This window comes from Lynx rufus, unplaced genomic scaffold, assembly GCF_022079265.1.
Source record: "Lynx rufus isolate CCGP_SWC_20201006 ecotype Redwood Valley unplaced genomic scaffold, mLynRuf1.p SCAF_7, whole genome shotgun sequence".
Taxonomy (NCBI): domain Eukaryota; kingdom Metazoa; phylum Chordata; class Mammalia; order Carnivora; family Felidae; genus Lynx; species Lynx rufus.
Window position 1 is genome coordinate 45,952,311 of NW_025814889.1, and position 12,149 is coordinate 45,964,459.

At 47.8% G+C, this 12,149-nt stretch overlaps 1 protein-coding gene across 4 annotated transcripts in view; it reads left to right on the top strand.

The window, feature by feature from the left end:
* ETV6 (ETS variant transcription factor 6) overlaps positions 1-12,149 on the top strand; it is a 251,345-nt gene that overhangs the window by 212,985 nt on the left and 26,211 nt on the right. For all 4 annotated transcript variants that reach the window (XM_047066018.1, XM_047066017.1, XM_047066020.1 and 1 more), the window contains one exon: positions 1,138-1,272. In XM_047066018.1, coding sequence (XP_046921974.1) covers positions 1,138-1,272 — 135 coding nt within the window. The remainder of the gene's footprint in view (positions 1-1,137; positions 1,273-12,149) is intronic.

The following is a 12,149-nucleotide window of genomic DNA, read 5'->3' on the forward strand; positions in this document are numbered from 1 at the left end:
CAGTTAAATCAAGTGGTTCATTAAAGTATCTGTTAAAAATGGCTAAAATTAGAGACAAAAGCCCATTGTCTGGTGCAATTGTTGACTGCCTGCATATCTGTATTTGGAAGGGCGTAGGGGGACAGTCAGAAGCCTGTGGTATTTTAAAGATTCATCACCCACCCCTAAGGGGTTTTGAGCACCCACCTGCATTTTTGAACTTGAATCTAAGCCAAAGAGGTGGGACAAGACCATGACAGGTTTTTGGGGAGGTTTTGTTTTGCTAATTAACTACTCAGTGGACATTTTAAATACCAAATATATCAGAACAGAGGCACTTAGTTCAGACCAGCCCCCACCATCCTCTGTGAGGGGCTGACATCTAGAGATGATCTTCTAGAGGCCTGTAGAACCTTGGAGCGATGCCTGTGTGTATTTTTAAAGGAGGGGAGCATCCCAGAATGTGCCAGTTCTTTATAGGGTATCTTTAATAGTTAGCCCCTCTGACTGGAGTTGTGCGTTTTTCATACGCATTCTCTTCCTGCCTGGGGTTGGGATGGGTTTGAAAGGCTTTTGTTTTGTTTTGTTTTTTTCCTGTCAGAAGCTCTCTATGAATTGCCAGTGGAGCATCAAAAATTTTCATACTTAATGACTTCATCATTCTTCTTTGGTTAATCAGAAATGCAAGCAAAGATTGATAGGAAAATATTTTTCGCAAGAATGATAGCAACAAATTGGAATCGTTGAAATGCCCAACAAAGTCCGGTACCTTCCTGCGATGGGCTGTCATTTTGCAGCTAGTGGAGCCGTTCAATAATGTGGAGAGAAAAAGAGACATACAAAACCCTAGTACAAGCCTGATTCTCACTATAAAACCATAGATAGTGGTAACAGGACTCCTTTCTCTGCGCAATGGGATTATAGGTGCTTCCCGTTCTCTCGTTTTCAGCATTTTTTAAGCATTTTTTGTATATTCCTTTCATAATTTAAAAAGTCCAATTAAAACAACGATCCCATGGCTCCAACCTTAGGAGTTTCCCCTGTGTGCTCCATGCACATCTGGCCGACCATTACGTCATTGCCACCCATAGAGTCGAAGCCCAGTGTGTTAACTAAAATATTCCCTTTGCTCTAGTTCTCTTTCCGTTTTCTTCCCAGGTGATGTGCTCTATGAACTCCTTCAGCATATTCTGAAGCAGAGGAAACCTCGGATTCTTTTTTCACCCTTCTTCCACCCCGGAAACTCTATACACACACAGCCAGAAGTCCTACTGCATCAGAACCATGAAGAAGGTACCAGAGGAACCTTTTCTTTCCTTTCATCAGGGTTAGACAATCCAAAAGGTTTCATCGTTTATTGGATGCGTTGTTCCTATTCATGTGATTGGTTCGTTATTGAACAAACATGTATTGATGCCAAGGTGAATAGGACGGAATCTTGGTTCTCCACAATTCATAAAGAAATGAGATGCATAGATCCATGTATATCAAAGCACAACTGTAATAGTGGGCACCACGAAGAGAGACTGGGAGGGGAAATTACATCCAGGCACAAGCATCAGGGGCAGCCTCATAAAGCAGGTGCTTCTGGAGATTTCCTTGATGGTGCAGCAGAATTCTGATAAGCAAGGATAAAGTGGGGAACCCTCTAGGCAGAAGAGGTAGGGTGGAGTGAGCCCCTGGAACAAAGAGCCATCAGATGACTTGGGTTATAGAGCTTATCTTCCCCCCCACACACACCAGCCTTTTGTTCTAGAAAATATCAGACAGTAGAGATTTCTCCCAAATAGAGAAAATAAAGTAAATAAACCCCTGTGAGCCATCACCCTGTTTCAACAATAATCAACACTTTCCTTTGGCAGAGTTAGTCCAAGGAGGTTATATCGGACCCTGAGTGTAAAGGACTTTAATGAAGGAGCATAAGGGGATCTTTGAAAATTTGTGAGTTTGGGGTGCCTGGGTGGCTCAGTCAGTTAAGCGTCCGACTTCAGCTCAGGTCATGATCTCGCGGTCCGTGAGTTCGAGCCCCGCGTCGGGCTCTGTGCCGACAGCTCAGAGCCTGGAGCCTGTTTCAGATTCTGTGTCTCCCTCGCTCTGACCCTCCCCCGTTCATGCTCTGTCTCTCTCCGTCTCAAAAATAAATAAACGTTAAAAAAAAAAAAAAGTTAAAAAAAAAAAAAGAAAATTTGTGAGTAGAGGGTACTAAGAGTTGGGGGACTCCAACCCTGTGAACTCTGGTGGACCAGGGGTTCCACCTTCGTGCACCAAAGGTGGTTCCTTGCAGTGTGCTCAGCCTAAGTGCCTACTTCAGATGTACCCAGTGCTCCACTTCTCCAGTAAGCCCCAGTAGTCATAAAATCGTCAGTAGAAAACAGAAAAAAAGGCCAGAATTGACCTGGGGCCCCAGACCTTGTTCTAAAGCAGGTGTTTGGATGCAGAAACCCGTTATTAAAATCTTACTTTGTGCCTTATTCCGTTGAACGGCGATGCCTCGTGCCTCTGAGGAATGTTATGTCCATGTTCTTCCCTTCACGGATCAGTTAGACAACAGACGTGGGGACCCAAAGTAACACTTTTAAACTTGTGCTTTCTCTTAGGACCTGATTTACTAGGGGCCTGAACCCCTGGTGCCTCGGGGGTATTTCCTTAAATTGAGTGGGCATCTTCAAGAGCGGGGCTAATAGTTTTGTTTTGTTGTTGGCAAACCAAAAAATGAGAAGTTATTTGTTTTCTTAATTAACACTTCACAAAAGACAGCCTGACTCCGGGTGACCGCCATCGCTTCCTGGAGCCAAGCGCTTCACAGCAGGGCCCCTTGCTTTCCTGATGGAGAGTAAATGAGCGTTGCTTGCCTGCTCCCTGCCTGTTTCTCTCTCGTCCCTTCTTCCTCCTGCTCTACTCTGGCTTCATTTAGCCGCCGCCCTCCCCAACCCCCAACAATTCGGGTTCTCCGTCCTTTTGCGCTTCCTGCCTTGTACATTTCCGGCTTTCGTCATTGCCAGCAGCGATTCCAGAGGAGGAGGTGGGTTTACTGAAGCTTGACATTAAGGCAAGAACCGTATTACCTAGCTTGCCTCTTCAGATACAAAGGTGAGGGATGGGCTTTTTTTTTCCCTCCCCCTCTTTAAAAAAAACCCATTTGGAATTCCTGTTCCTCTTTTTATTCCCAGATGTGATTGGAGGCTTAATGGTCTCTCCTTCCTCCCTTCTCCTTGGTCTGATTTGACTCAGAAGTTAGTGTGTCGTTGTTCTCATTTGCTGGGGCTGATCAATAGAGAAAGCTGGGCTCACTGCCTCTCAGAGCTGCTGTCAGGCTAAGTAAATACAGACGCACCACTGCATATGCCGTAAGGAGCTGTGCTCTCGAGTGTTCGGATGGTGGTTGTGACGACTCAGTGGGTAAAAGAATGGAGTTAATGAGACCAAGGTCGAGGGCTTCATCACCCTGCGGACCGGTGATGAGCTCTGTCTCAGCTCTTAAAAGTAGTGTGTTCTCAGAGACCATTCCTTAAAGCTCTCAGCCAGCAAACAACACCTGAGGGCGCAGGCCTGTTCAGAAGCAGGGCGCGTTCTCTCAGGTGAACAGGTGGACGCACGAGAAGGGCGGTTTAGGTCTTTGTCAGATGGCGTCAAATGAGAAGCGCTCTACAAGGCATGGAGGTGATGTGAAGAGGCTGCCTGTCCCCAGACTGCCCCTGGTAACAAGGGGACCCTCTAAAGAGGGGAACGGACTGGTACAAGTTCCCTACCTCCGAACGCCTCCCGCCTCTTTCCCTTTTCTCCACCAAAAAGAAGAACACATCCAGCTCAACATGAGTGATCTCTAGAATGAATACTGTTATGCTTGCTTGTGAATGGTAAAACACTAATACAGACATCTGTTAGCACACAGAAAGCTCCGGTCCTGAAAGAAGAAGAGGCTCTAGAGTGAAATTATACATATCAAGTACTCTAACCCCCAACGATCTGTTCCCCATAATTGGGGATACAGTCCTTTGGAAAAGTACGTTGCTGTTGACGTGACACAGAGATAATATGACAGAATGGAAGGACAACAGGGACATTGCGGAGGAGAACCGATCGGCCCCTCAACGGCCTGGCACAGGGAGGCGCAAAGACAGCGTTCCATTCACCCCCCGCGACTTCGCCTCATCCCTCCCACCGACTTTACCAACTCAGACATCCATCGCTGCACAATGGGAACTGATCTCGCCATACAGACAGATCTTGGTGAATCTCGCAACCCTTCCCCCATAGGTCCCCCATCTGAGTACGTGACATTGAAATCACACCGGGCAGCCATGTGGCGGTGCCAGAAGCTAGGAGGTTGGTGTTAGGGCTCAGAGGCTCCCCTCCAGACCCTGAGGGGCGAGGTGGGCCATGATACTGTTTCCAGTTGGGCAGAGCAGACTCCTGACGTCCTCCTAGGTCTAGAGAGCCAGGATTGCCACTCTCTTCCCCTGCGTACTTACGAGAACGCAGCATTATACATTAGAATTTCTCGCCCCTAGCGAGCCACGGTGACAGTGAAACAGGACTCCCAGCAAGTATGCTGGGCAATGGGCATGAGCCAGGACCACCCCAGACAAGCCACCACTCGTGGTCAGCTTAGATGACATTTTTGAAAGGGCGGGATTCTGGAGTCGGGAGAGCAGGCTCTAATCCTCTATTCTGCCAAAGCTTAAGGGCTGAGTTACTCTTCTCTGGCCCTCAGTTTCCCCAGCTGTAGGACAGGGATTAGCCCGAATGGTCTCCGATCTCCTGCACTCTCAACTCCTGCATTCCCTCCGAAGTCTGGGTTCTCCCTGGGCGATAAGAAGATGGCCAAGACATGTGATCTACCTTCAGGGCCTTGGGTAACTAAAATCCAGAAAAACCTAAATGTGTCCTGCTTGATGTTGCTCAGAAACAGCTGAACATCACGTCTGTCCTCACTTGTGTCACCTTATCAAGAACTGCCGATGATATTACCCCTCTGAGTAGTCAAACCAAGAGTGGCACGGTTCCTTTATCGCGTGACGAAAGCCTCCGTTCCAGTGGATCCCTTTTCTTTGATGGTTGTGACTCATTTTATCACCATGCTATGAATGAGTTAGATGTGAGGTAGATCGTGACGTAGGAAGGAGACGAACCGAAAAACAATAGCGCTTCGTTCACCAAAACCAGGAGGTAAATGTCTTCAGAAATGTCAAGTCGGCAAATGATGATAAAATAAATGTATTTGGTCACACACAGTTATATCAACTTCTTTTGACACCGTAGGTCCTGAAATCAGTTACTTTTAGCTTCCATGGAGTAATTACAAAGAAAGACTTTGTCCAAAGCGTATATCCGATCGCCGGTAGGCCTTTGGTGGTAAAACTGCTTGAATCGTGATTCCCTGAAAGGTAGGGGGGAATATGAAATGTGCTTCTGGCTCTGCAGAGTCACCCCTGTAGGACTGGCTCTGCACAAGTCTGTAGGGACAAGGAACAAGATTTGTGTTTATCATGTGCTGTCATCCGGTAACCCCTCTGGGCATCCTCTTACCCTTTCAGCTCTGTAGTCCCACCCTCTCCTCTGCCCACCCTCTCCTCTGCCCCATCTAAGGGAGTGAGAGGTGATTTTCAATCACTTTAATTTTAATTTTTTTAAGTCCTTATTCATTTTGGAGAGAGACACATAGAGGGTGAGTGGGGGAGGAGCAGAGAGAGAGGGAGACGCAAAATCCCAAGCAGGCTCCAGGCTCTGAACTGACAGCACGGAGCCCGACGCGGGGCTCGAACTCACGGACCATGAGATCATGACCTGAGCTGAAGTCAGACGCTTAACCGACTGAGCTACGCAGGTGCCCCTAATCACTTTAATTTGAAAATATTCACACACGCAGGGCTGTGATTGTTTCTGCAACAGTGGACACACTTTTAAGACACAAGTTTTGCTCTGGAGCAGCCCTTGGTCACCAGGTGGACACAGACATCGTAAGTGGTGAGAACATTCCCGTGTCACAACAGTTGACCTCGATTCTCTGTACAACCAGCACACGGTGACGGCCCAGAGAACAGAGAGAAGTCATTTCTCCGTGGGGAGTGAGGGGGGTGGCATGCGTTCCGGGATAGCCCACAGATTTTCATTTATGTGATTGCTTTATGGCAAGAAATGTTTCGCTTCCACCCCACCCCCCCTCTCTACTACCAAATCCGAGTGCCCAAACACTGCTCTGGAGGAAGAAAATCTTACACAATTCTAATGAGATCATTAAAGAAGATGAGGTCTGTGAATCTGCTTCATAGTGACAAAATAACAGCTAACGTTTATTGGGTCTTTGCTGTGTGCCAGGCCCTGTTCTAAGCTCTTACGTGTCTAAACCATTTCTTCTTCGCAACTACCCTATAAGGAAGGTAATGTTATCCCCACCTGATGGGTGAGGAAATAGAGGCCAAGAGCCCCCAGATTACACACTTACCGAGTGCCCTGGGTCTGCTTCGCCCTGATGCCTGTGTTCATTCCATTGCAGCGTGAATGAGCTAACCAAATAACATTTTTGTTAATGTGTCTTGTGCACATTAATTCCTGGAAACAGGACCAAAGATGGGGCAATGAGAAGAACTGGGGAGACCAGGACCCCTGACTGGGGTACAGGATGGCAGGTGCCCGGCAAGCCTGCTTACAGTTTTTCTGCCTCACGGCACTTGAAAATCGAAACAAACAAACAAAACCGTCAGAGATAACTTTTGAGATACCGCTGTATGTCTGCAACTCATCATACTAAAAACTCACGCTAATTCGGACTGCCTTAACCCACTAGAGATCGTTGACCGCCTCAGAACAAATGGACTTGGCATGAAGAAAATCCCCAGCCTGGGAGAAGTGTGGGCTCGGAGTCAGACACTGGCTTCTGAGAGCAGGAGCGCTGGCTGTCACCCCCTTGGGAACCAGCCCTTTGGCTCCCTTGGAGCTGGCCCCTCAGGATAGCTGCTGAATAGGCACCCGGGTAGATAAAGTTTTTAGCTGATCCAGCCATCCTCTTACTGGTTGCTGTAAAAACTTCCCTGATTCTCTAGTCTTACTGGAACCGTGTTGATGAGATTAAGGTGTCAGGGAGGCCATTGGCTAGGGTTTGACATCTGTGTTAATCCTGTAATGCTTACCGGAGCCGGAGAGCACAATGGGGTTGGTGTGTGTGTGCACACGGGCTCTGGATCCCGACCATCTGGGTTCAGATCCCAGCTCCCCTGTTTACCGGCTGTGTGAGTTTAAGCAAGTTGCTTAACTTCCTTGTCTCTCCGTTTCCAGCTGTAAAAGGAGGATAATGGCAATACCCGTTGGATATGATTGATTTAAGAAAAGAATCAAGTTAGTGTGGCAAATGCCCTTAGAACAAGAGCTGCCACTCAGTAAATGTTACTCATTACCATTATTGGATATTTCTGACCACTGTTTGGTTGGGGTTTTTTCTTCTGCCTAAAAAACGTTTCATTGTGATTAAATATGCATAACATCATCTTAGCCATTTTTAAAAAATTTTTTTGGCATTTACTCATTTTTGAAAGGCAGTGAGAGACAGAGCATGAATGGGGGAGGGGGAGAGAGAGAGTGAGACACGGAAACAGAAGCAGGCTCCGAGCTGTCAGCACGGAGCCCGACGCGGGGCTCGAACCCATGGGCCGCGAGATGATGATGACCTGAGCCGAAATGGGCTGCTTAACCGACTGATCCACCCAGGAGCCCCTCATCGTAGCCATTTTTAAGCCATTCTAAGCCATTTTGCATACAGTCAGGTAGTGTAAGCGTGTTCACATTGCTGTGCAATGGTCGGGGTTTTTGTTTCTCTTACCTCCAATCCCAGCCGTCCTAATCATTTCAGTTATTGTGACTAAACACACTGTGTGTGGACACCGGGTTTGTGCATCCCGGACACAGGGAGGGCCTTGCTGCCTCCCCGTGCCCTGATAACAGAATTCCTTCACAGGCACACCAGGCCCCCTCCTGCGTTACATTCTATGGGAAAATACATTTCAAACACCAACCCCGGTTGCTCGCAGGGCACAGCCTGTTTTGAAAATGAGTGGTGCTCATATTTTGTTACCTCACCATAGCAGGCACAGGGTCGGTCCTCCGTGACCCCGTTGGGACCCTTCCAGCTGTCTCCTCTCACAGTTAAGCACCGCAAGGTTAACCTCTTGTGCCCCTTTCAATTCTGTGATTCTTGGGTCTGGCTGGAGACAATGAGGTCCCCCCAGAGGAAGACCAGCAAATCTTGACTTCCTGTTGTCCCCCTGGGACACCAGGGAACACTTTTGCCCTTGGCCTCCTCATTCCCACTCTTAACTCCTCCTCCCCCTGTCTAGGGCCCCTTTGTCCTGCTTTGCTTCCTATGTTTCAGAGGCTGGGGCAGTGTGACCTTTTACCCTCTGACCCTTGTCCTCTGATGGAACATTTGATTGTGACGGGAGAGTGTGGAGCCCTGACATGGTGCACAGAGCCTCTTCATCTGCTAGACCATCAGTCTCCTTCAGAGAGGGCCCACTCACCTTCCCCGCCTCCTCTGGCGTCCTCCAGTCAGGTGGAGGCTGCCCGTAGCCAGGGGCTAGCTGGCTCTATTAAACCAGAAACTTTAGCGCAAGAGATCCGTAATATGCATGACTAACTCTCCCCAGGTACCCGGGAAGTTTTCAAGAAACTTCCTCTTAGCCCTGGGGAAGTGCTATCTGAGCGCTTTGAGATAAGGGGACTGGGGCGGTTGGGGTTCACCTCCAGAGCAGGAAGCCCTCTGTTATCTTGCTCTTTCCCCTCTCCAGCACTCTGACTTATCTCTGTGCCACCCTGACCCCCTCCCTATAAATGATTCACAGGGTTTACCCCCACATGTCTAATTGGCTCATTTGAAACCTGACCCCGCTGGTTTCTTCATTCACTTCTTTTGTGCGGCTTTACTGAGACTGAGGCTGGCAGACTGGCTCTGTGCCGTCTGGGCTGAGCCACTGGCAGAGGCTAGCCTGTTTGGAGGCTGTCCTGCCCACAGCCAATAAAGATGAAACCTCAGAGTCCTGCAGTTCACCTGCCTTGAGTTTTCTGGGAGCTCACGTAGGATTCATTGTTTACGACCTCACGCATCTGCGCATCATACGCTCCAAACTTCTGGTTTTCTTCTCAGGCCCTTTAGTGACAGTCGCAACTTTCGAGGTGAATAGACTAAAATGGGCAGGTGGAAGTCAGTGGAATATCTCAGTGGGACCTCTTGGAAAAGGAAGGGGCAGGTGGTGGCGGCGGGGTGGGGGGCGATGTGTTAGTATGCTAGGTCCACCGTAACAAAGTACCACAAATTGGGTGGCTTAAACAACGGATTTATTGTCTCACAGTTCTGGAGGCTAGAAGTCCAAGATCAAGGTGAGGGCAGGATCGGTTCCTTCTGAGGGCTGGGAGGAAGAGGCTGTTCTGTGCCTCTCTCTTAGCTTCTGGTGGTCTGCTGGCCACCTTGGGTATTCCTTGACTGGTAGATCTCTGCCTTCATCATCACCTGGCATGCGCCCTGTGCACATTGACTCATAATTCAGCACCCATAGCCTTTGCTTGTGTTTTTTTATGTGTCTCTTTTCTCCATTAGGCTATTATATCCTTGAGAGCAAGGACCACTTTTCCTTACTCTTTGCATCCAAGACTCTACTTGAAATACGGTTGGCCTCACTGAAGGTTATGTGGTTCAACACATAGTTTGTAATCGCTGTGTGGCAAAACCGTCCCCCTCCATTCATGTAATCTGTGCCTGTCTATGTGTCCAAATTCTCCTTTTCATAAGGGCACCAGTCGTATTGTATTAGAGAACCCCCCATTCTAATATGACTTTATCTTAAGTGATGACATCTGCAACAACCCTATTTCTAAATAAGGTCACATTCTGAGGCATAGGGGTTGGGACTTCAATATATGAATTGAAGGGTATGGGAGAAGAGGCAGGCAGCACAGTTCAACCCATAGCAAGGGGTGACAGACCCTAAGCATGTGTAGGAAATCTATTTTGAATTGCACCTGAAGACCAAGAGCATTTAATCTCTATAGCTCTTCCTATCATTTGTGGTTCCCACTAATCTTTTACAAAGTCATGCTGGGAAGTGGTTCCTTTCAGAATGTGGAACACAGTGGACTGAGGCTGATTGAGTAAGTCACCTGCTGGGCCTGTTGATTTGCATCTCACTGACTAGCTTCTCTTATCGCTGCCCATGGCCTTGGGAAAGCATAGTGGTGGAAATGTCATCCTGGTGTGTGAGATACAAGCTCCAGTCTTTGCTCTACCCTCTAAATTTCCTACTTAAAGCCCATGACTTTTTTTTTTTAATGTTTATTCACTTTTTTGAGAGGCAGAGTGTGAGCAGAGCAGGGGCAGAGAGAGAGGGAGACACAGAATCCGAAACAGGCTCCAGTCTCCAAGCTGTTAGCCCAGAGCCCGACATGGGGCTCAAACTCACGAACCGTGAGATCATGACCTGAGCCGAAGTCGGACGCTTAACCGACTGAGCCACCCAGGCGCCGCAAAGCCCATGACTTTTAACCAAAGGCGGTTTTTGTTGGTTTAAGTTTACTAGTTATTCATTATTTATAACATGTTTAAATTGGGTCAAATTTTGATGAATTTTAAATTGACAAACTTTTCTAATGAGAACAAGAAAAGAAGACAAAAGAAATCAGACCTTTTTTGTGCTCGTCACATTTAAAGTATTAATTTATTTGGGCTGTTTGGGATTATTTGTACCTAAAAGAGGTCTGCAAAGAGAAAGGTTTGGGATTAGAAAACACTTTCAACCAGGATGGGTTCCCTACCAGTCCTTGGTCGTCCCTGCCCCCTTCCCTCCATGCCCACACTGACTAATTATGTGTGGCTTCCTTGCGCATTTCCCTCCCGTATCAAGACCTTCAGACCGAGGGCAATGTGGATAATTTCCCAGCTCTCCAGCTGGGCAGTTCACCAAGAACAAACCCAGACATCAAGGCCAGACCAAAAAAATCTTCTTGTTTTAGACAGAAGACTCCTACATCTGGGGGATTTAATGCACCCACTGTCCGCTCAGTGCATTTCCTGTGTCCGGAGCTTCTCTGCCTGCCGGCTCTGGTCTCAGAAGTTTCCATCCCCTGCTGCCAACTTGTAATAACAGGGGCAGCAGGCGGCAGGGTAGGAGCGTCATAGCCTACTCCATACGTGGGCGCATGCTTTGCAAACTGAAACAAAGCTTGGAAGGTCTTATTGCAGGACTTTCGGCCTTGACAGTGGTTGTGCCCAGACCACCAGGAGCCTGGAATTAAATACCCTTGGATCCAGTTCTCTACCATTAATGTTATCAACTTCATCAAGTACTTCCTCTTTGAGTGGTGTCTGCAGAGAAATAAATAAATCAAGCTCCTCCAAGTCCTGTTCCTGCCTGGACCCAGAGTCAAAAGTACAATCTGAGTTGGATTATCCAGAGCACTGTCTCCCTCCTTCATTGTTCCCAAAGATCTGGGCAGGAACGGAGAGTGAAATCTCTCCAGGACATTACATCAGTTCCTCTTTTATACCCTTGGCATGAAAATTCTTCCTCTCATAGTCCACCCAGACTTCCTAAGGCTTGCCCCGAGCTCACACCCATAGGCTGATCCTTGAAGCCCAAGACATCAAAGAAAGCCTGCAGGTGACCAGACTACTGGCCAACGCCTGTTTCTGTTTTGAAATTTGTAAGACAGGAAATGGACTCAGGAAATAGGATTTTTCAGTACACGGTCTTCATCATCCTTAGGTATTGTTAAACCTTAATAAGCTTTTAAGTAAAGGGAGAAAATGGCATTGAGAAGAAAATGCACGAAACTTCGAAATGCAACCATTTTAAGTAGTTGCTTATCGTGATCGTGTTCTGTGACAGAGAAGAGAGAAATTCATTTTTGTGGACAGCAGAGTTGAGATCCTTATTAGCTATGAAAGGAAAATCTGCCTCATCCCCAAAAGATGGCAGGTCATTTTATCACGCTAATAATCTCAGCCATTAAAATTAACTCCGTGGGGGGGGGGGCGCCTGGGTGGCTCAGTCAGTTGAGCGTCTGACTTCGGCTCAGGTCATGATCTCGCGGTTTGTGAGTTCGAGCCCCACATCGGGCTCTGTGCTGACAGCTCGGAGCCTGGAGCCTGCTTCGGATTCTGTCTCTCCTCCTCTCTCTGCCCCTCC